The sequence below is a fragment of the Cupressus sempervirens genome, chromosome 6, assembly GCF_028749045.1.
Source record: "Cupressus sempervirens isolate cs-2001-9-10 chromosome 6, ASM2874904v1, whole genome shotgun sequence".
Lineage (NCBI taxonomy): Eukaryota > Viridiplantae > Streptophyta > Pinopsida > Cupressales > Cupressaceae > Cupressus > Cupressus sempervirens.
Genome location: NC_143123.1, coordinates 613,340,468 through 613,366,385, shown reverse-complemented (window position 1 = coordinate 613,366,385; position 25,918 = coordinate 613,340,468). Strand labels below are relative to the sequence as shown.

General features: G+C 36.3%; 1 protein-coding gene across 2 annotated transcripts in view; it reads left to right on the top strand.

Annotated features, from left to right (window-relative positions):
- Positions 1 to 25,918, top strand: part of LOC149553730 (mitochondrial adenine nucleotide transporter ADNT1-like) — a 208,433-nt gene that overhangs the window by 90,503 nt on the left and 92,012 nt on the right. For both annotated transcript variants that reach the window (XR_016353148.1, XM_089789094.1), the window contains exon 3: positions 13,788 to 13,951. Coding sequence is in view for 1 of the 2 variants with exons in the window: in XM_089789094.1 (XP_089645220.1) it covers positions 13,788 to 13,951 (164 nt within the window). In the remaining variant the exon portion in view is untranslated. The remainder of the gene's footprint in view (positions 1 to 13,787; positions 13,952 to 25,918) is intronic.

Below are 25,918 nucleotides of genomic sequence, written 5' to 3'. Positions count from 1 at the left end.
CAGATTCAAGGAATGAAGGAATAAAAAAATAAGTCTTCATATGTGGCTGTCCTTTTTTCTCTTTGCTTATCTTTAAGATCTTTGGTTAAAGGTCTTTAATTTATTTTGTACCTCATGCAAACATTAATAGGCACACATGGGCACAATGTTACATCTTGGACTACAATTTGTGTGAACTGTTATTTTTATCGATTAATGTCTCAAACACTTATTTTAACATCGCAAAATTTGTATTCCAACTCTTCTCTCTTAGCCTCTAGGGATGGCATGTTTCCAACAAGTCCTTTATAACTAGGCTCAATATTATAACAATCTATAATTTGAAGTGCATGACAATAACAGATAAATGGAAAATTAATTTAGTGTTTCAAAATAAACTAAGATGAATTATTACGAAAAAATTTAAAACCATTCAAAGGTTTTTATCTAAAAAATAGGTAACTATCAGGAAGAACATGGTTAATGGTTAAAAATAAATAAAAAACATAAAAGTGCATTGTAGAACAAGAAATGGAAAAAGGGAGAAATGAGTGCTCTTCATTTATTCCTTCTTTATTTTTCATTCCATGAATCTAAATTGAAGAAAATTTAACAACTGGAGAAGGCAGACACAATGAAAAAACAAGTTAAAAGGAAATTGATTGAAAATATCAAAATATCAATTCAAATTAGCTTCTATTTGATGGTGGGGTCTGTTAGTTAAATGAAGGCTTTGTCAAATGCATCGTTGGCTGCTTTAGTGGCAAGGGCTGCTATAAACCTGCTCAAGTTGCATTCAGTCGACATTTTTTTGTCAATGTGGTGTAGTGGCTAGATTAGTTCTGCAAATCCCAAGCAGTTCATACCAGAGATATACAAAATCAACAAATAGAATTCACATTTCATTAGAATATTGGATTTTAATCTGAGAGCCAATGGGGTTCAACCTTAACAATACAATCAGACAGGCAGTGATAGCAATCACAATTAACCAAAACAAAAATTGCAAAAGTACCAATTTACCTTAGCTAACAACACCATGTAGAGCTCTCAGCTTATAACGAAAACACTTAGCTTTAACTTGGTTGCTCAGATCTATACTTCTGCTGATTGATTTCCAGCCAGTCTATTCTTTTGGTGATCACTGTGTACCAATCATCCCTACTGTGGATCACTTATGGGGCCAAAATCCCTGTTGCAGACATATGGAGGCAGTCCTTCACTTATAGGTATAGGAAGCTGTCTTGAATGTTGCATAGTTATCCTCTTTGAATAGGCCCTATTCCACTGCTTGGAAGCTTCTTGAATTTGGGAAAAGAAAATCTATTTTGCTTCTATTGTCCTTCAATTAGAAGTTTTCTTTGACATTAGACATCCAAAGATAATTTATTTCATCACCTCTCCCATAAGAAAGTTTGAGCTTGGGATTCACTATTCCACGTTGGACAACTACAGGAAAAAGCCACTAGGACAAAAACTATTTCATATATTTTTTTCATGCAGATCGCTTTTAGACCTAAGGGTGCTTGACATCAAATACCAATTTACAAAAACATGTGCTCATGTTACAGACATATGGAGGCAGTCCTTTAATTATAGGTAGAGGAGGCTGTCTTGAATGTTGCATAGTTATCCTTTTTGAATTGGCCCTATTCCACTGCTTGGAAGCTTCTTGAATTTGGGAAAAGCAAATCTATTTTGCTTTTATTGTCCTTCAATTAGAAGTTTTCTTTGACATTAAGACATCCAAGATAGTTTATTGCATCACCTATCCTATAAGAAAGTTTGAGCTTGGGATTCGCTATTCCACATTGGAAAACTACAGAAAAAAGCCACTAGGGCAAAAACTATTTTGGATTTTTTTCATGCAAATCACATTTAGACCTCAGGGTGCTTGACATCGAATACCAATTTACATAAAAAAGTGCTTCTGCTCTTAGAGCTCTACAAACTGAACTGATCTTATGCTCAAATGGGCAAATTTTGCTTTAGATCATCATTAATTTTCTGGATACCGTTTCTCTTTCCATCTTACCAAATACTTCTTTGATATTCTTCACAACCCTTTCTTGATAGTATTTTGTCAATCTTTTATTTTCTGTCTTCTTCTGGGATTTGGTCAGTTTAATACATGACATTTGTAATATTCTCAAAATCTATAGCAGCACTATCATTTCCTGCATGTGAGTGTAGATTAGCAACATTGAATATTGGTGAAGTATATTTTCCTAGTGGAAGAGCAACCATATATGCATAATTAGAATTCCTTTTTGTTGCAAAATGTTGCAGGGTCCAGGTTTCATGTATTTAAATAAATATAGGCTCCCTTGGGAAATCTTTCTTTCCATATAAACACCATGATTGAAGCATTGATTATAAATAATTTGACTCTTCTTTTCTCATCAGCCTTTTCCCTGTATTTTAAATTACTTTATTGAATTTTCTCATGCAATTGTTGAATATATTTTGTGAAGTCTTTAGCCTTGCGTTTTGTCCTGTTAGCAATCACCTTTTCAAATCTATGATATGCTTTGGAGATCTGCCACGGTACAATATGGAACAAGGGATCGCTGGTTGACCTATTAATTAAATAATTTTATGTGAACTCTGCCTGGGTAAGGACCAAGTCCAACTCATAGGTTGATCTCTTACTAAACTTCTAAGTAGATTGCCAAGACTCTTATTTACTACCTTTCTCTATCAATTTATGATGAGCAAGACTGAAATCTCTTTTCCATAACATCCTCCAAACATTATTCATAAACCTAGTATTCCTATTAGAAGTAACACTTCAAGATAAAACATGCGATTTTTTCACATTTTGGAAAATTAATCTAGAAATGTTTGACGCATCATTGGGTTTGTCACATAGTCTTAAGTGAGCCATACTGGAGAACTTGTCTGCTACTACAAAGTAATATCATTTCCCTTTTGAGTTAATGATAGTCCCAAAACAAAATCCATAGCAATATCTTTCCACGGTCCAGTTGCAGTAGGTAAAAATATACAAAACGCTTTTGGAAAGGTTTTGTCCCTTCAAAATGAATACTAGGACCTCTATTCATTTCCTTCATGAGATCCTCCCTCATAGAGTGTTGGGTTATACATGTTTGTTGACATTGAAACACAAATTAAAAAACCCTTATTGAATAAAGAGATCCTAAGATTCCTTAGCATCTTGACACACTTCCTAGATCTCAGCTAATTCACAATCATCCTTATATAAATCTTTTAAATAATCAAGAACAATTACCTCAAGCTCCATAATCTTTAGCAGCAATATCCTTAGACTTACTGCATCAGGTACTCTATTTGGTTGTCCAAACTTATGTTTTGAAACAAGAGGATAAGTTTGTAGGTATTCAACCCACGTCATTTGTCTTTGATTCAATTTCAATTGTCTATTGACTTACTTTAATGCTTGGTGATCTGTATAGAGAACAAACTCTTTAGGCTATCAGTAGTGCCTCAATTTCTTCAATGTTAGGATGATGGCATAGAACTATTGGTTGTAAATATAATACTTCTGTTTTTGTTTTATTTAATTCATCATTGAAGAAGATTATAGGTATGCCTTCTTGACTAAACACAGCTCCAACAGTCTTCACACCCACATCTTAACCCTCTTGAAACACTTTCTTAAAATCAATATCCTTAGACATAGTGCACCAACTATTCTATTTGATTGTCAAAATCTGTTTCTAAACAAAAGAATGGCTTTGTTGATATTCAGCCCACCTGAATAATGGTGTAGAACTCTGGGTCATAACAATAAGAATTCTGATTTATCTCATTTCATTTCTCACTAAAGAAGGTTTTAAGTCCACCTTTTTGACTTAACACACCTCCGATAGCCTTCCCACTTGCATCACAACCCACTTGAACTACTAACTCAAAATTACTTGGTTCCTAATAGCCTGTTTGGTTACTTTTTTTTTTTCCAAAATCTCAAAGCTTCATTTTGTTTATGCTATCCATTTAAATATGTTCTTCATGCACTAGGATAATGGTGCAAAAATTCCACTAAAATGTCTTACAAATTTTATATTAAAATTAGCCAATCTGTGCAAGTTTCTTACCTCAATAGCACCTTTCAGCGTAGACTACTCCCTTATTACAACTATTTTTGAAAGATCCATCTTTAAGTTGAGACTTCAATCCTTCGTCCTTAGTTTTGCTAAATACTAGTACATGATCAAGATAAACCACAACAAATCTCTCCATAAATGGTTTTAGTACCTGATTTAATAATCTGATGAATCTACTAGGGGCATTGGCTAAGCCAAAGGGTGTTATTAACCATTCATATAATCCATTTTAGCTCTAAAGTTAATTTTCAACCGATTTCCCTTTCATTTAATTTGATGATATCCACTTTTTAAATCAATGTTAGAGAATTATTTGTTTGCCCTATAGGGTAAAGTTTAACACCTACTAGATAAGATAAGATCAAAGGAGAGGAAGAAGGGGAAACACGTGTATGCAAGGAATACCATCAAACCTATAAAAGCATGCAAAACAACCCTATCCTAACATAAGAGAAATTGAAATAAAGTGCATAAAATAAAGCAATTGAATGCAAACACTCCCTCAATGGGACTCCTTATGTCCTTTCTTTCTTCTCCAAATGTTGTAATGTTGCCCCCATTATGATTAAATGCACCTATAGCATGAAAGCAAGAAATTGACAATAATGACGAGAAAATTTGAAAGACAATGGTTCACAAAAATGAGAGATGATCTCAATTTATAGAATTTTCAAGAGGAATTGAAAATTAGCAATTAAGTGTGCAAAAGGGCAATTGTCATATTAAGTGTGCAAAAGGGCAATTGTCATAGACTTCGGTATTTGACAAATTTGAAAGAGGAAATTTGTCGCAAATAATGACAACTTAGGACAAGTTAATGGACAATTGAAAATCAAATAATAAAAAAAAAAGAATGTCATAAAGTACGACAATTATGGCAAAAGGAAAATTAGGAAAATGTAAATTGTAAAAAAACTATGACAATTTATGACAGAAGTAAAAAGGAAAATTGTCATAAACTATGACAATTATCGAAAAAGGAGGAGGCTAGAAAAGCGGGTGAAACACGAATAAGGGATAAAATCCCATTTGGAAAAGGAGAGAATTTTTGAATTTAAAAATTCATTTTTTCTCACAAAATAGTAGTTAAACTCGAACATAGCAAAATTGCAACATGGACTAGAATCAATGAACATTCAACATAGTAACATATTACATACCCAATAGTAACATTCAAAAATCAAAATTCAAATAGAAATTCAAGTATCCATCCTAACAACAACATGGTTGCGGAATGGTGGAGGTGGGGTACTTGGGCACTCAAGTACCCAGTGCGGGGACGTCTTGGGGACGGGTACTTTGAGGTTTTGGAGGGTGTTGCGAGTCCCCGTGTTACACTGCTTATTTATCAAAGCTAGGACTTAGGAAGAGGGGATAATTTAATGGTTATTTACCCCTATAAGGATGAATCATGATGAAAAATGACATGATTGGACATGATGAAAATCTCAAATTGATTTGAAAATAATGTAAATTAGCAACAACAATTAGTGGTTAATGACATAGAAGAATGACACAATATTGCAAAATAGAAGACATGTTAAAAAAGAGGGCGGCCATAGGCATTGACCACTTTTACATGTGTAATGTGCCCATCTTTTTAGCATCTCAGTGGAGTTCTTAGCTTTTACATTCTTCGAAGGCTGAGTGGAAAAATATGGAGAAGTTGATTAAATGAATTTCTTATAAAGTCATTAAATAAATTAAAATTAAAAGGTGACTTTATATTTAATTAATATAATTAAAAGTGACTAAAGTTAAATAATTAAATTAAAAGAATCTTCTAGAAGGAGGAATTCAATATTATTTTATTTCTTCTAGAAGGAGGTCCATCTATTGGAGGAAAAGAATAAATAGGGAGGGCAACTTCATCGTTGAGCACTGAATGTGTTGCCATCTACTCTTTCGGATAACTTGTGGAGCCAAGGGTTTCTGTAGTTGCTACATTGATCGTTGCGAATAAACACTCCCATTGATTTGCATAATTGAGGTGGTGAAATATCTTCCGAAGGTTTGCGACTGTTGGAGAAGACAAATTAGTCTTTTCATTATGCCAAATTTGTGGCCTAGGGCCAGATTTGTGGAGTAAGGAATAAGTTGGATATTGCTATAGTAACTTTGCTACAGTGGTACTGCTACAGTAACTTGCTATAGTATTGCTGCTGTAGTAACTTTTCTATAGTACTGCTGCTACCGTGACACTACTATAGTGTCATTGCTATAGTAATTTGCTATAGGAAAATTCATATTTTTGGAGCAATTCCAAGTTTTAATATACCACATTTTGCATTGTTCGAGAGTAATATTTAGGGCATTGGTAGTGTTTGTAAAATCCGTTGTACTCTGATTTATATCAGAGTTTTATATTAGAATTTGTCGCCCTAATGTCTTATGGATGTAGATGCTTATTTTCCTATTTGTAATCTGTGTTATACAAAAGCAATTGCATCTTCATTGTTAGATGTTTGGTGTGTTCTTTGCAAGCATATTTATTAATGTTTGGCATTTAGAAAGCAATCAAAATTTAGATATGCAATATATCTCTTGCTTGCAAAGTGTTTGACAAAATGTCAAACAAGCGAATTAAAGAAGACTTTGTGTTTGATAGAGTTATAACTTGTTGGGGTTATTACAACATGTCTACAAATATAAGATTTTTTTATTAATGTCCAACAAAAGACCAACAAGAGTGTCCAAGGAACTGTAGAAACCCGACAAAGAGAAAGCCTACATCATGAGCACCAAATGGTGGCCGGTGAAAGAAAATAGAACAAAAGCAAGAGCTTGCAAACCTAAATGAAACCGAACCCACTCATGCTCCAAGCAACTGAGAAGAAATCCAAGACAAAATGATAGGCCTCAGTGCAGGAAGAGACCCCAAGCCATTGCTGAAAACCTGTGTAAGAAGAGGAGGAAGGCCGTAGCTGCGAGAATGTAAAGTAAATGTAACAGAGCATATGAAATATAAGATAAAATCACATATGGATATTTATTAATTTCATAAATGCTAGCAATGTATCTCAAATTGACACCAACATTACTTCTACTTCATGATGACAACCACAACATATCTCGGAGATAATTACATGAACATTTATAAAGGTGTTGAGGGGGTGGGAGTGCCAGCCGTCAGCAACTTTCGGCAACCACCACCCAACTAACTACCCCCTGACAAAGTTTTAACAAATAGTAATTACCAGACAGCATTATTTAGCACCGCTTAGATATTCTAATAAATCATCCATTCTGGGTAAGGGAAATTTATACTGAATGGTGATCTTATTGACAGTGTCCTCCAATCAACGCATATTCTCTATTCACTGTCCTTTTGTGTTAGACTTGCTGGAGATGCACACAAACCAAGCTTTTCGTTATAGGCCTTGTCTAATAAATTATGTACTTGGCGCGTTCAACTCTCGAGTCATCTTTGTATCCATTCAGTTGACTTGCCTAGCTCCTGGAATCATATCGATTTGATGTGAGAATTTCCTCACAGGTGACAACCTTGCAGGCAACTCCTTGAGACAATGTTTGCATACCAGACAGTGATATAGCTGAAATGGTTCAACAAACTCCAAGGATTGCATACCAGAATATCATAGCAGTAACAAATGCAACTTAGAACTTATTAAAATGTGTTAGATTTCAAGTTCAGAGCGAATAAGGTACAGCCTTAACAGAACACATATTAACAAAACAGCACAGGCAGTGACAGCAACTACAATGAACCAAAAAAAAACTGGAAAATCACAAATTCCAGCAACTTAGCTTACAACAGTATTCAGATATTTATGCTGATATAAAAAGCAGTCTGCTGCAGAGCTGGGTATACAGAACTACACTTTTGCTTAGGAATTTGCAGCCAGTTGTTAAGAATATTAACCAAGATAAACCTACAGGTCTGACAGTAAAAACCGTACTTCCTCTTAATAGTAATATATCTCTAATGTTGGCATTTAATGATATATATATCTCTCATATAGGTGCCAAGTTAGGAAGGGTTATGTCCGTTGAGGGATATACCCTTTAGAAAGGATATATAAGTAGGTTGTAAATGCAGATTATAGGACACACAGTTACAGCAGTCTGCTCCTATAAGCATTTTATATCCTGCAATTTATATCTGAGATTCTCTATCACAATAAAAGGTTCAATATTCAGTGTTGTATCTGCATTATAATAAGCACTAATTTTGTCAATATTCATACTACTTAGAAGATCATTCTCAGCATATAAGACTGGATTAAAAGTCTGATTAAGAGATAAGGATTTAGCAGAAACTTTACATGGTATCACATCTCTGGTAATCGAACCTAGGCTCTGCTAAATTTCAGTATTCAGACTTTGTACACATCAAGCAACAATCTTCTATCTTCCATGGTTTACATGATCAGATCCGAGGACAGGTTTGATAGGAAAGAGCACTTTGAAGCCTGGAAATTCAGAATCATGATGATTTTTGAAGAGAACAATGTAAAACAATTCATTGAAGGAGCATGCAAACAACTCCCAGTTGAACCTCACAAATCTATCTGGAGCAGAGGAAATAGAAAATCTATTCAAATCATCTTGGATGGAGTTAAAAATGATATTCTACCTATGCTTACAAAACATCAAACTGCCTTTGATATGATGAATGCATTACGAAATGCCTATGAAGTAAACAATGTAACCAAGGTTCTTGTACTAAAAAGGCAACTAAATCACATTCAAATAAAGAAAGGAGAATTGATCAGTTCTTACTTCTTAAGAGTTGCCGGCATTAGAGATGAACTATCAAGCATAGGAACCATCATTAGTGACATAGAAATAACACTTATGGCTATAGATGGATTGCCAGATTCATGGGAGACATTTGCACAAGGAATAAGTGCCAGAGATTAGCTCGCAGACTTTAACACACTCAAGAATGATTGTCTTCAAGAGGAATCTAGAAAACTAAAGAAAGGAGGGAAACCAAAAGTAGAAGACGAAAAACTTCACATTCTTAATACGAATTCCTATAAAGGCAAGAAGAAGCATTTCAAGAAGAAAAAGGGAAATCAAAAGAATGGAAAGCCCAAGAAAGATCTATGTAAAATAAAGTGTTTCAAATGTGAAAGATTTGGACACTATAGATCAAATTGTTCTGAAAATTCCAAACAACAGGGATATTGTACAAATGTCATTAGAGAAGAAGATACTTATGATCCTGAGAATCGTGTTTGTATTCCTCTCTATCAAATGAAATTTCAAATAAAGCATGGGTAATTGATAGTGGATCTTCTAGACATATAATGAGATACAAAGAAACTCTAGATTCTTTATCAGAGAAGGTGAACGGTGAACTTACCATTGGTGATAACTCAGCACACTCCGTTGAAGGAATTGGAAATTGTACTTTGAAACTAAAATTAGGAAATACTTTTCTTCTTAAAGGTGTACTCTATGTACTAGGGATTAAAAGAAACCTAATCTCAATTACAACACTTGAAGATGATGGACACAATGTTGCATTCGTGGATGGCAAAATATTAACTTGGGCTAAGAACTCTTCCATCAAGAAAGCAAAGTTAATTGGTCAAAGAAAGAGATATTTGTATGAATTGAATACAAAATCTAGTCGATCCATTCAAGCCCTAGTCCACGAAGCTGAAGATTCAAATTAAATATGGCACTGAAGATTAGGGCATCTAAATTTTAAAACTTTATCAACTATGGAAAAGATGGTTATTGGATTACCCAAATTAAATAAAGACCACCCTAGTATTGTATTTGCAAAGGGTGTGGTCTGAGTAAAAGCGCTAGAAGTCCCTTTTATGATAGTACTAGGAAAATAAATAATGTACTAGAATTAATTCATTCAGATTTATGTGGACCTATATCTGTTCCTTCTCTTGGAGGATTCTGGTATTATATCTTGTTCATAGATGACTTCTCTAGGAAAACATGGATTTACTTTTTAAAATGCAAGGAATTAGAATAAATCCTACAAAGACTTGAAGAATTCAAAGCATTAACAACAAGTTTTTCAGGACATAAAATTAAAGCCCTTAGAATTGATAGCGGAGCATAATATACCTCAGACTTGTTTAAAAGGTTTTGTAAAGAATTAGGGATTAAGAGGGAGTACACTATTCCTTATAACCTAGAGCAGAATGGGGTAGCAAAAAGAAAGAATAGGACAAATATAGAAGCTGCTAGGGCTATGATTTTTTACTAAAACGTAGAATATTATCTTTGGACAGATGCTATATATGTTCAAAACAAAAGTCCTCACTCCTATCTTAAAAATAAAACACCTGAAGTAGTATTTACTAAAGTAAAACCCAATATAAGTCATCTTAGAATTTTTGGATGTCCTGTATATATCCATGTTCCAAAAGAAAAGAGAACCAAATTAGAACCCTCTGAGAGGAAAGGTATTTTTGTAGGGTATAGTGAAACTTCTAAAGCATATAGGATTTTCATACCTGGACAGAAAACTATTGAACTTAGTAGAGATGTAATCTTTGAAGAAGATCTTGCATTCAAAAGAGCCATAAGTTTTGATAAAGCTTCTCCTTTATCTAGTTCTGAAAGAAATAGTGAATCTAGGTCCCAGAGGGAGAACTTAGAAGAAATCGAAGATGAAATTCAAAATATGAACCTTGAAGAAAATTCAAAGAAAAGACCACTTTGGGCCATTAAAACAGTTGAAGTAGCTCAAGACTTTGCTGCACCTTTCAGAACAGTCAGAGAAAGCAAAAGACCTAAAAGATTCTCTGGTTATACAGCTAACATAAGTGATTTATCCAAAATAGAGCCCGCCAATCCCTCTGATGCTATTGAATATATAGCTTGGAAAGAAGCTATGACAGAAGAATACCAATCTATCATGAAAAATGATGTTTGGGAAATTGTTCCAAGACCTAAAGGAAAATCTGTTGTTTCTTCCAAGTGGATATTTAAAATAAAGCATATTGTTGACGGTAGTATTGAGAAGTATAAAGCCAGATTTGTAGCAAGAGGATTTTCTTAGAAAGAAGGGATTGATTATGAAGAAATCTTTGCTCCTATTGCCAAATATACCTCTGTAAGAGTAGTCTTAGCAATTGCCGCATCAAAGGGATGGAAGGTGCATCAGATGGATGTGAAAACAACATTCCTAAATGGAAAGATTTCAGAAGAACTATATCTGGAGCAACCTGAAGGATTTGCAACTCATGATCCTAATGCTTTTGCTTGCAGGCTCAAGAAAGCTCTCTATGGGCTTAAACAGGCTCCCAGGGCCTGGTATGAAAGAGTTGATAAGTATCTCACCAGCTTAGGATTCTCCAAGAATGACACTGATCCAAATTTATATTATAAAAGAGATAAAGATGATATGGTAATTCTGATACTGTATGTTGATGATCTACTTAAAACAGGTGATGATCATCTCATAGATCAGTGCAAGAAAAATCTAACTAGAGAATTTGAGATGAAAGATTTGGGACTCCTTCATTACTTTTTAGGACTGAAAGTACGACAGAATTTTGACAGTATCATACTCAATCAACGAAAGTATACATCAGATATTTTAAAGAAATTTGGAATGTGGAATTGCAAACCTATGTGATCTCTAGTGGAGACTAATCTACATAAACTTAAGGAAGCAATTGTAGAATCACCATCCATAGATTCTACTCTCTACAAACAGATGATTGAGTCTCTTATGTACTTAGTAAATACAAGACCAAATATTTGCTATGCAATTAATACCTTAAGTCAGTTTATGTGTGAAGTAAAGGAGATTCACTTAGTTGCAGTTAAACACATTATGAAATACTTACAAGGCACTCTTAATCTCGGACTCAAATATGAGAAAGTTGCTTTAGACTTGCATGGATTCACTGATTCAGATTGGGGTGGAAGTGTTAAAAATAGGAAAAGTACTTCAGGATGCTGTTTCAGTTTGGGATCAGCAATGATATCTTGGATATGTAGAAAGCAATCTTCAGTAGCACAAAGTTCCACAGAAGCCGAATACATTGCAGCAACAATGGCCTCCCGAGAAGTAGTATGGTTGAGGAAGTTACTTATGGGATTATTTGGGCAAGCTATGAATCCCATGATTATTCATTGTGTTAATTAGAGTTCCATCAAGCTCTCAATGAATCCAGTTTTCCATGATAGGTCCAAGCATATTGAAATTCTTTACCATTATGTAAGAGATATGGTAGATAGAAATTCTGTAAAATTGGAATACATTTGCATTGTGGATCAGACATCAAAAATACTCACCAAACCTCTATCTAGAGTGAAGATAGAACACTTCAGGAGGAGACTTGGTATGGTTGAGTTGTAATCCATTTGCACTCTCTTGATTATTAATAAAATAATTTTGTTTTGTCAAGCTATTGACTGTTATGGGCTCCACCATTTGTATTCATTATTTTAAGAGGTGACGATCTTTGAAAATAATAAACACTTGTAACATTATGAGAGGTGACGATCTCTTAGATAATGTGCTAAACAATAGAGTTCTACTGTAAGATCTAGATGAGTTCAAGATCATATTGTGATGTTGACATTGCTATGTTCATGGTCACAAATTGGATAAAGGAAGAATCTTAGTATTCTCTAGGTTTATCTAGTATTCTGGTAGATCTTAAAACTAAGGATCATGTTGTGATATAGAAATACCAGTTTCTATGAAATCATAACTTGGATAAATGAAGAGATTACTCTTCAGATTTATCTTGTATAATATCACTAGTGGCTGTGATTTGTCATATCACAGGTTTAGTAATATAACTTTGTATCATGTGTTCTATGATACCACATACTAAGAAGAGACAAACAGATATAGAGTATTAATTCTTGCTTATTCATTTGTATTGGTGTTGCTAGATATGATCTCTCTGTAGGATTATTAGGTTAAGATGGAGTGTTAAGAATATTAACGAAGATAAACCTACAGGTCTGACAGTACAAACCGTACTTCTCTTAATAGTAATCTATCTCTAATGTTGGCATTTAATGATATATATATATCTCTCCTATAGGTGCCAAGTTAGGAAGGGTTATGTCCCTTGAGGGACATACCCTTTAGAAAGGATATATAAGTAGGTTGTAAATGCAGATTATAGGACACACAGTTACAGCAGTCTGCTCCTATAAGCATTATATATCCTGCAATTTATATCTGAGATTCTCTATCACAATAAAAGGTTAAATATTCAGTATTGTATCTGGCTCTGCATTATAATAAGCACTAGTTTCGTCAATATTCATACTACTTAGAAGATCATTCTCAGCATATAAGATTGGATTAAAAGTCTGATTAAGAGATAAGGATTTGGCAGAAACTTTACACCAGTTTGTATTATTTTGAAATGACCTTTGCCCAAGAGAAATATGCCTATTGGCTGTTGAATAAAAAAGTGCTGTATGCTTGAAATAAACTTTTTTGCTGAATCCCTGTTTTTCTGTAGTGGGGGACTACAAAGTTGCTGCAAATGTTTTTGGCAAGTTTTTCTCTCTTCTGTCTGTTGCATCTGAACAATGGTTTGAGAAATCAGCACTAGAAATGAAGCCTTGGATGCAAATTTTGCATTGAAGGTATATTTGCTTCTAATCAAAATGCTTTAATTTTTTTGTAGATGGATAGATTTCATGGTTTCACATTTTTTTGAATCTATGCTTGATGTGTTCTCAACAAGTTATAAGTGAACCTCTTCTTTAGCATCTCATTTTATTTTGTTTTATTTTTGTTAGGTTCAAAACCCTCTTAATCCTAAGTACATTGGGACAGTTCAAGGACTGCGTTATATATGGAATGCAGAAGGGATACGTGGGTTTTTCAAAGGAAATGGTGCCAATTGCGCCAGGATAATACCCAATTCTGCTGTCAAATTCTATAGCTATGAGCAAGCATCTAGGTAGCCTTTTATTTTGTTTCCTGTTCTACTTTTGGCTTAAACATAATGCTTTCGATTTTCTTTGGTTAGTAAAGGACAACCAAATTAATTGGTTTATTCAAATTTGACTTAGTGTATAAAAAGCAAGCAACTTAAATTTCTCTTCCATATTCTCTATGATATAATAGTTCTGTTTTTTTATTATAATACTGCTTTCTTGTCTTGTATTTAACAACATATACATGCATGAATTTTAACAAAAAAATCCTATATCACAACTGGGAACAATAGGATAGGATTACACCAGCTTAACAAAATGGTTGCAAGGAAAAGCCTTCCCTAAGGAGGTAGGAAAGTTGGAACCTGGGCCTATGCTTCAAAAGGCAACCACTGCACATCCTTTTGCATTTAGAAATGAAGATCATTAATTTACATATGAATTGGATATTTGAAATTATTTAATACCCATTTTTGTATATATTCGTGCTTTTACTAAATATTTTATGAATTCATATGTTTACATTGATGCATAGATGCTTCCTAAGTTAACAGTTCGAATCCACGTATGCATGTTTTATTTTATGAATTCTTATGTTCACGAACAAAAGTATGTCATACACTATCGCAATGGCAATGACACCACCCATGCGCTTACCAAACATTGTAGCAATGTTGCATAATGCAAAAACTAAGATGAGCATGGAAATTGACTTGGTTGTGGGAGCTTAGATAGTGTTTGAATCCATGCCTCTTGGCCCTTCTCTTGGATTGTTGCTCTTTAAAATGTGTTTTTTTTTAGAGTGAAAAAGTGAGTAAAATGGTTGGATGCACCACAGTGCATCTGAACGCATCCACACCCAAACACATCCACACTAGGATGTAGGGGCAGGGGGTGCACACCTAGTAACTTAGGATGGTTCAGTTACATTTTGCTTTTTGTTGGTTGTTATTTCGATAGTGCCCTTTTTTAGAGGCATGGGTATTTTTAAAATTCTAGTATACTCTCCTTGCTGTTAACTTGGGGGGCACATGTAGATGATATGGCCTCTGAAATGTTTTGGCCAAAAGCATGAGTATTTAACAATGATTATGGTTTACATAGTGTTGTCAATTTAGTTCTTATACAAGACTACATTCTTCTTTTCTTTAATATTATATTGTAGTTTTGTGCATAGAACAACTTTGTGTTCTTATTATTCTCATTGTTTGTTTTGGTTGTCTATGAACAGAAAAAAATGATTCTTGTTTTGGAAAGTATTCATGATATTTGGTAAACTAGAAACGTGATATCCATCAGCTCACATACTTTTATCTTGGCTTTTGTTTGTTGTTTGTTCAGGAATGCTGCCTTCTTGTAACATCACTGTTTTTAGAATTTGGCCTTTTATATTTTTAACTTGTCTAAAGTTTTAGGTAGTTTGGGTTTATTGACCTTGTGGCATATAAAGAGCATGTGTCATGTTGAGAGGGGATATGGGTGGGAGGTTGATTTAGAAGCATCTTGGGTGAACAGACAATCTTGCATCAACCAAAAATATTATCTGGTTTGTCTTGTTAATAAATGTTGTCTTAGTTCAGAGTGTATTTCTGGAAACTTACTAATTTTTGGTAAGTTGGTCGTTGGAGCTCTCTTCTAGTTTCTTTCTTGAAGGTTCACTTTGGATATATCAGCTTGTCATTTCAGTTTCATTGAAAGATAAAGTTGGGTTTTGAAGATATTGAAAATTCTTGGTATTGGTAGTAGGGTACAAAAGCTTTGAACTCAATTTTAAAGGCTTTATAGGCTATGAAAAGGGGTCAACCCTCAACTAACTGGACTTTGCAAAAGATAGGCATTGTAGAGCGATTTGTGCCCTTTCTAAAATAAAGAAATTATAGCCTATTGGGTCATCTTTTCAAAATTTTGAAATAATTTCAAAATTTCTTTCGAGTTCCAAAGGGTGTTAGGGCCTATTCTAATGTAATAAAATATGAATAATAATATTTTAGGGATGGTTGGCCTCAAAGTTTTATTTCTTGATTTTTTTGTGTACAAATTTGAGGGACAAACACAAAGCAACAAAAGTGGCTAGCGGTCTAAGGAGAATATGTTTTTGAGGGTTATTTCCAGGATTGGAAAAAGGCCCAAGATCAAAGTCTTTACATTTTTGGGAAATCTTAACCCAAAGGAACCTATTTATTGGATCAATGATGTGGAATAATATTTTGAGTATGAAGATGCCAAAGATCTTGAGAGGGGCAAATTTTTGAAGGCCAAACTGAAGGGTCATGCGAAAAGTTGGTGATAGAAGATTAAGTTGGAGAGGAATAGAAGAGGAAAGGAGAAAATCACAAGATGGGATTGGATGGTGGAGAAATCGAGGAGATAATTCATTCCCATTGATTATGAGTTTGATCTGCTGAAGAAAATAAGGGTTGAGGCAAGCGGGAAGACTTGTTCAAGATTACATGGAAGAGTTCTATTGAATTCTCATCAAAACAAACCATGTGGAGGTTGATAAGGAAAAAGTTATATGTTACCTTAATGGGTCAAGGCCAATTATTTAGGAAGAGTTGCGTTTGGTTAGAATGGCCAATATTGAAGAAGCATACCACAAGGGGGGAAGAGAAGCTGAACAAGAAGTTCAAAAGCAAGCAAGGTGGACGAGGATGTGGTGGAAGATCCAATTGAGGGTCTAATGGAGCCTGAAATGAAGATTAAAAAAAGAATGGTGAGAAAAATTACAGTTAGAATTAGAGTGGAAATAGTTTCAATCGTTCTCCTGATCAAAATAATAGGGATTAGAGAGGAAGAGAAAGAGGCCAAGGATCAGGAAGAGGCGGTTTTTGTGGGACATGTTTCCATTGTAGAGAAAAACATAAAACTTATGAGTATGCTCAACATCAAGGGAGAACAAATAGAAGACCAGAGGCTAATGCACGAGTTCCATATATGGATGAAGATGCCAAGTCATCACATTTTGAAGATGCTGAAAGAGGAGAAGTCCTAGTTACCAGAAGAGTCTTGCTGAGTGATGAGAATGAGAACCTGAGCAAAGGAAGAATTTGTTCCGCACGAGTTGTAAGTGTAATGGTGAAGTATGCAATGTCATTGTTGATAGTGGTAGTAGAAATAATCTTGTTTTAGAGGAAATGGTTGATAAGTTGAAGTTAGAAAGAAAGAAGCATCCAAATCCTCGTCAGATGTTTGATTGCAAAAGGATCATAATGCCTTGGTTAACGAAAATGTTTGGTAAAGTTCAAGATTGGGAACTATCATGGTGAGGTGCTGAATGATACTATGCCAATGGATATTTGTCATTTGTTATAATGGAGGCCCTAGTTGTTTGGTTGCGATGGGTGTGCAAATACCTATTCTTTGATAAAGAATGGAATTCAACACAAGTTGAAGCCATTGAAAGAAGGAAAAGAAACGGTAATGTAGTAATGCCAGATTATGTTCAGTTGATGGAAGGAAGCTTCTAGTGTTAAAAAGTAAAGTCCACATGCCACAACTGAAAGGGCGGAGGGGGGTGAATCAGTTGTGAGCAAATATAATAAAAATGATTACGAATAATTAAAGCAGTGAAGCATAACAATAAGAAATCATACACCGTAACACAATGATATTTGTTTTAAGGAAAACCCTTAATCAGAGGAGAAACCAAATGGGGATGACACCCACGAAATAGTGTACTAATAGATAAGTGTCTTGTGAAAGGATGTGATTGTTAAGAGTCAAATAGAATGCATTTAGTACAATAGTCCCTATTAAAGGACAAATTCCTACTAAGAGACCTTGAACCCTTGTAGAAGGTTCTATCTCAGTTAAAGGTTGATGAGAACAAGTAGACCCATTGCCTAAATACTCTGGCAAAAGTGAAAGATAATTCTTTCAGGATAGCATATCCAACAAGCATGAATTGACTGATCTGCAGCTTGCTAAAATAGCTTCGTTGAAATCCATTAGGAATGATAGGTTCTATTTATACCTCTTCACAAGCATACAAACAACTTCTTTGCTTTTCTTTAATAATCTAGCATCAAGGCTTGCTCCTAGACATCCCATTCACACTTTCCAAACACATAATTAATTAGGTCGGCCTATTAAGGCCTCTCCAATGTACAATTAATTACACAAGACCATGCTAAGGCATACACACGTTCATGAGCATCTATAGAGACTCTACATCAAGTGTCCCACACATTACAATAAGAATATAACAGTTGCCAGTGATAATTCACACGCTTATTCGCTGGCTGCCAGTGAAATGCATTGCACACTACACATCAACAACCTTTCCAAAGTAAGCGAAAGGATTCTCAAATTTGAACATATTCGCATGAATAAGTGTTCTACCATCTTCCTTGCTCGCCAACATTAATTCTTGCTTGCCAACATTAACTCCTGCTCGCTAGCATTAACTCCTACTCGCCATCATGATATGACAAAAATATTGCAACTCTCTGTGTCATGCTTTCATGCACCTTGGTTTGCTATCAATCAGCTATAATTCATCTAGCATATATTATAATGTACAATGAACATAGACATGATGTATATACTATATACACTCATTCCTCTACACAAATGTAAGCTTGTATATCCAAATTTGTCAACCTCTGTCTAACAGAAATGATAACTAGCCTGCGATGTACAGAATTTGAGTATCTCATGAATCAAAGAACATATGTTGACATTAATGACAAAATTTGACATTAGTACAATTTTTCTACAACACTTCCAAGTGCCAACAATATCTTCTATTTTCAACATCTACAAGGTATGAGATGTGTTTTGCTTTAATTCCAAAAGTTGGTAAAGAGGAAGTAGAAGATATCCTTGCAAAAGTTGCATATTTGTTGGATGAGTTTCAAGATATTGTATCTGATAATATGCTTGATGGATTGCCACCAATAAGAAAGATCTAGATGGACTTGATTCTAGGGTCTAGTTTGCCAAGTAAGGCGACACAATAAAAAGTAAAGAGTTGAACAAACAAGTACAAGATGTATTGCAGAAGGGGTTGATTCTGAGAGAGTTTGAGTCCATGTTGTACCAATAGTATCAGTACCAAAGAAAAATGGAAAATGAAGGATTTGTACAAATTTTGAAGCTATCAATAAGATCACTATCAAGTACAGATTTCCCTTGCCAAGGATGGATCATATTATGAATTGTTTGAGTGGATTTCTGTATTTCACAAATATATTTGTGAAGAGTAGATATCACCAAATCCTCTAGATAAGGAGATGAATGAAAGGCAACTTTCAAGACCAAGGATGGTTTGTATGAGTGGTTAGTCATGCCTTTTGGGCTAGAAAATGCACTCAGCTCATTCTTGTGGCTCATGGATGAGGTATTGAAATAGTTTCTTGGTAAGTTTGTTGTAATTTTGGATGATATTTTGATCTTCAGTAAGACATTGGAAAAGGATATAACACATATTCGTAGGGTCTTTGGGAAGTTAAGGGAGAAAAATTTGTTGATTAATCTGAAGAAGTGCAGTTTTGTGAAAAAGGAGTTAGTGTATTTGAGGTTTGTAGTTTTAGCAAAAGGTCTTAAAATTGACCCAAAGAAGGTGAAGGCTATCCTTGAATGATGATGGGGACACAACCCAAGAATAGAATGGACACAACAGAAAAGGGAAATTGTATTAACTAAAAAATAAGCTAGTACATTCAGTACAGAGAAAATAAACTTCAAAACATGCCCTAAGGGCTTACAATAGCATAAATGTGGAGATAATTTCTCCTTTCAGTACCTCCTCTCAAACTCCAGTCCGAACTGCCTTTTACAATGCCAGAAATCTCCTTAAATAGACCCCAGAGGGTTAAGGACTAGGAGTACATTCTAGAAAGTGCTAGTAGGCATCCACCGACCAAATAGAAAGTTCTAGAAGCTGCGTTAGAGGTCGACGCAAATCTAGAAGAATCCAGAAACGGTAACCGAACTTCCGGGAGGCATAACTTTTGAACCGTAGCTCCGATTGACGAACCGTTTACATTTTCGGAAAGCTCTTGAAGCGCTCTATAGTCCTATGGACCAGCCTCGCTCGTCCCCCATTTTTCGGCCCTTTTCGAGGTCATTTAATTCCCCTAACCTGACTTTGAAGCATTCTTAGGAGGTCTCCAAAATCCGAAAAACTGCAATAACTTTCAAACCGTGGGGCCTTTTGACTTGATTCTTTTTCTGGAATGTTGTAAATCACAATTACATTCATCTGGCCAATTCACACCTTCTAGTTTACCAAAATGATGGCCCAATTACATGCTCCTATTTTTTCGAGATTTTCTAGCTCACTGATAGTGGAAATGTGAGAGTTGGAACCTTTATTTGACCCAAATGGGTGTCAAAAAATGCAAACACATGAAACAAAAACTAAGTCTAAGTACATTTTTTGGGTGACACAGGATTGCCCTTATACCTCTGGATGCTCCTGCATCAGACACCCAGGGTAGATTGAAAAGTGACCCTGTCACTTTATAAATGGTAGAGGAAATCCCAAATGGGAAACCTCAGCTGCTGAAATCCAAGTTGAGTCCTCGATCGGTCGTCCTTTCCATTTGACCAAATACTCTTCATACTGCCTATTTCTGGTACTCCTACCCACACGATAATCTAGAATGTCTTCTATCTCCTCCTTCTTAGAAGCAGGAATCGGACATGGCTCTAACACTAGCTCCTCATCTGCACCATCATCATGATACTCTGTTAAATCTGCAATGTTCAAAATGGGAGAAATGTGAATACCTTCTAGCAGCTCCACCTCATATGCATTTCCTGAGTCATGTTTCTTCAAAACTTTGCAGGGGCCAAATTTCTTCATTTTCAGCTTGTTGTAAGTACCGGCTGGAAATCTTTCTTTTCGTAAGTGCACCATGACTAGATCCCCCACTTGGAATTCCTTATGTCTTCTCCTTTGATCAGCCCTAGCTTTATACTCTTGATTCATCTTGGTAATGTGTGCGTGAACCTCCTCATGTAGACGCTTGATATGTTCAGCAAATTCTTCCGCTTCAGCACTTGTCCTCTCCCCTTGCTCTATCTTCCTTAATTCTGGTGCAGTCCTTGGGCTATTCCCATATACAATTTGGAATGGTGATTTTCCAGTACTCCTATTTATAGAGTTATTGTAAGCAAACTCTGCTTGTGGTAGAATCAAATCCCATCCCTTGGGCTTATCCCCAACTAAACATCTCAGCAAATTGCCCAGACTTCTGTTTACCACTTCTGTTTGGCCGTCAGTTTGTGGGTGATGCGTGGAACTGAATTTCAAGTCGGTTCTTAACTTTTTCCACAATGTCCTCCAGAAATACCCCACAAATTTAGTATCTCTGTCAGAAACTATGCTTCTTGGAAGACCATGTAGTCTTACCACCTCTTTGAAAAACAAGTCTGCAATATGGACAACATCATGAGTTTTGTGGCATGGAATGAAATGTGCCATTTTGGAGAACCTATCAACCACCACGAATACTGAGTCATTACCCGTTTGTGTCCTTGGCAATCCAAGAACAAAATCCATACTTATGTCCTCCCATGGCCTTGATGGAACAGGCAATGGCTGATATAGGCCAGTATTTTGACTAAACCCCTTGGCAACTTGACAAACCTGGCAACTCTGTACAAACTTCTTCACATCCTGTGAAATTTGGGGCCAAAAATAATGTTCTCTAAGAATGGCAATGGTCTTATCTCGACCAAAATGTCCTGCCATCCCTCCACTGTGTTTCTCCTTAATCGGATTTTCCCTCATGGAACTCCTTGGAATGCACAATTGACTACCCTTGAACAACATGCTATCCTGAATAAAATAGTCTAACCACTTGGTTCTATCTACAGCAACAGGTTCTTTACAAGCTTTCCATGCTTCAGCAAAATCAGGATCCTCGGGGTACAAATTCTTGAGTTCATCAACCCCAACTACTTCAACTTGCATTACTGTAAGCAACAACTGTCTCCTACTTAGTGCATCTGCAACCCTGTTAGATTTTCCACTTCTATGCTTCAACACAAATGTATAGCTCTGCAAGAACTCTACCCACTTCATATGCCTCTGATTCAATTTACCTTGGCTATTTAGGTACTGTAATGCCTAATGATCAGTATACAAAACAAATTCCTTTGACAATAAATAATGCCTCCATTTCTTTAAGGCTGGAACTATTGCATAGAACTCTTGATCATAAACAGAATACTTCTTCTTTGCATCATTCAATTTTTCACTAAAATATGCAATAGGCTTACCTTCTTGGCTTAATACAACCCCAATAGCGCTGCCACTGGCATCACGATCCACCTGGAAAACCTTTCTAAAATCTGGAAGTGCCAACACAGGTTGTTCTGTTACCTTTTTCTTCAGCAATTCAAAACTTCTCGCAGCTGCTGCAGTCCATTTGAACTCTTTTCTATCCCCTCTTATTGTATCAGTTAGGGGTGCACATATGCCACTGAAATTCTTAATAAACTTCCTGTAAAAACTAACCAGACCATGAAATGATCTTACCTCAGTAGCAGACCTTGGAGTAGGCCATTCCAAGATGGCTTTTACCTTCTCCGGATCCATTTTGAGACCTTTGGGTGATATAAAAAACCCCAAATAGACTAACTCCCTTTTTGCAAAGTTACACTTCTGCAGATTAATTAACAGTTTCTCTTCCCTTAGTCTTTCAAGGACACTACGAATATGCAGTAAATGTTCTTCCAAAGTCTTGCTGAAAATTAAAATATCATCCAAATAGACAATAACAAATTTTCCCAAGAACTTCTTAAGTACCTCATTCATGAGCCGCATGAAGGTGCTTGGGGCGTTCGTCAATCCAAAGGGCATGACTAACCACTCATAAAGACCCTCCTTGGTCTTGAAGGCTGTTTTCCACTCATCTCCTTCTCGAATCCGTATCTGGTGATAACCACTCTTCAGATCTATCTTTGTGAAGTATTGAGCTCCACTCAAGTAGTCCATAAGATCATCCATCCTTGGCAAAGGAAACCGGTACTTGATGGTTATCCTATTTATAGCTCGAGAATCTGTACACATCCTCCACTCTCCATCCTTCTTTGGTTCGAGTACTGCAGGTACTGCACATGGACTCAGGCTCTCTCGAATCAAGCCCTTTCTCAACAGCTCCTGAACTTGTCTATTTAGCTCCTCTGTTTCAGTAGGAGTCATCCTGTGAGTAGCCTTGTTAGGCAAACTAGCTCCTGGAATCAGATCTATCTGATGACTGATTTGCCTTACTGGTGGCAATCCATTTGGAACATTATCAGAGATAATATCTCCAAACTCCACTAGTAAATCTGAGACTTCAAGTGGTATTTCACTACTACCTTCTTTATCTTTCCTAGGAATCAAAGCATAGCACATATGTTGATGTTTCATGCCATCTATAAACTTCCTTTCATCAACAAGACAAATCCTAGCACTGCTACATACCTTTTCACCTTCCTTTTTCATGGGTTTCAATTTGTGGCGAACTCCATCCTTTGTCAAAGAGTATGTGTTTGCATGTCCATCATGTACTGCATGTCTATCAAACTGCCATGGTCTACCCAACAATAGATGGCAAACATCCATCGGAATAACATCACAGAGAACTTCATCATGGTAACTCCCAATTTTGAATTTTACTAAACATTGTTCACTTACTAGGACCTTATAATCATCTTTCACCCAAGCAATCCGATAGGGCTGGGGATGTTTCTCCCTCTTGAGCTTCAGCTTAGTGACCATCTCTTTTGATACCAAGTTATCAGTGCTACCACCATCAATGATCACGTCACAACATGTATCCTCACACTTACATCTGGTACGAAACAAACTCCTCCGTTGTCCTGGTTCAATCTCACCACTTAGTAGGACTCTTTCATTTACTGAGGTCTCTCCTCTTTTTGCATCCTCTGAATGTGATGATTGTGCATCTTTATCCACATGAGCAACCCTAGCTTGGCCCTCAGCTCTCCTATCTGTCCTTCCTTGTCGTTGAGGGCATTCAAAGGCACGATGACCTTCATTGCAATGGAAACAGGTACCACGGAAGCGTCCTCTTCCTTGTCCACGTCCTCTACCTCTTCCTCTCTGATTTCCAAAGTCTTGATAATGGGAGCGGTTGAAACCCTCATTCCTCTGGTTCTTGCTAGTACCCACATCTTCATTTTTCTTTTGGGTTTCATTGCGGCCTCCAGATGATCTACCGCTTCCCCTTCCTCCTTGACCGCGCCCTCTTTGTCTTCCTTCAAACCTTTTATTCAACTTCTCTTCAACTCGTAGGGCAAACTGGTATGCTTCTTCAACGCTGGTCATTCTTACCAGACTTAATTCCTCCTGGATGCTAGGTCGTAACCCACTGATATAACGAGCAACCTTCTCCTTATTTGCTTCTGCATGCCCCGCTCTAATCAAGAGTCGGTAAAATTCCTCTGTATATTCTTGGACTGATCTTTCTGCTTGCTTTAACCCATGCATCTTCTTAAACAAATCAAGCTCGTAGTCCACAGGAATGAATTGCTTCTTCAATTTGTCCACCATGCGATCCCATCTTGTGATCTTCTCCCTTCCTCTTTTGTTTTTTTCCAATTGAACCTCTTGCCACCAGATTTTGGCATGGCCTTTGCAAACTTAACCCTATCTGGGTCCGTGATATCCTCATACTCAAAGTATTCTTCCAGTTCATTGATCCAATCGATCAACTCATCTGGTTTCAGATTTCCTGAAAATACACTCACTTCAATTGTAGGTCTTTTCCCAAACTTAGTAATGGCCCTAAAAAGCCTTTCCTCTGCATGATTCAGAACTTCTCCGTCAAATTCCCCTTTTGGTCCAATTTCATCTTCTTCGTTGTCATCTTCACTTTCATCACCTGCGGCCACAGTTGCTCCTCTACGGAGCTCCTCCTGCAATGCTTGTACCTGCCTTTGGAGGGCTCTAACCTCCTCAGGATTAATAGCTCTGGCCCTTTCGCCACGCTCTCTTCGTGGAGGCATCTTCTTAACTCAAACGCACAACCACACAGTCTTGGTGCAAACTACCTCACAGTCAGCGCTCTGTCTACACACTCAGGAAAACCAGCTCTGATACCACTTGATGGGTACACAACCTAAGAACAGAATGGACACAACAGAAAAGGGAAATTGTATTAACTGAAAAATAAGCTAGTATATTCAGTACAGAGAAAATAAACTTCAAAACATGCCCTAAGGGCTTACAATAGCATAAATGTGGAGATAATTTCTCCTTTCAGTACCTCCTCTCAAACTCCACTCCAAACTGCCTTTTACAATGCTAGAAATCTCCTTAAATAGACCCCGGAGGGTTAAGGACTAGGAGTACATTTTAGAAAGTGCTAGTAGGCATCCACCAACCAAATAGAAGGTTCCAAAAGCTGCGTTAGAGGTCGACGCAAATCTAGAAGAATTCAGAAACGGTAACCGAACTTTCGGGAGGCATAACTTTTGAACCGTAGCTCCGATTGACGAACCGTTTATATTTTCGGAAAGCTCTCAAAGCGCTCTATAGTCCTATGGATCAGCTTCGCTCGTCTCCCATTTTTCAGCCCTTTTCGAGGTCATTTAATGCCCCTAACCTGACTTTGAAGCATTCTTAGGAGGTCTCCAAAACTCGAAAAACTGCAATAACTTTCAAACCGTGGGGCCTTTTGACCTTATTCTTTTTCTGGAATGTTCTAAATCACAATTACATTCATCTGGCCAATTCACACCTTCCAGTTTACCAAAATGATGGCCCAATTACATGCTCCTATTTTTTTAGGATTTTCTAGCTCACTGATAGTGAAACTGTGAGAGTTGGAACCTTTATTTGACCCAAATGGGTGTCCAAAAATGCAAACACATGAAACAGAAACTAAGTATAAGTACATTTTTTGGGTGACATAGGATTGCCCTTATACCTCTGGATGCTCCTGCATCAAATGACCTACTCCAAAGAGTGCTATGGAGGTAAGATCTTTTCATGGTTTGACTTGCTTTTAGAGAATGTTAATCAGAAA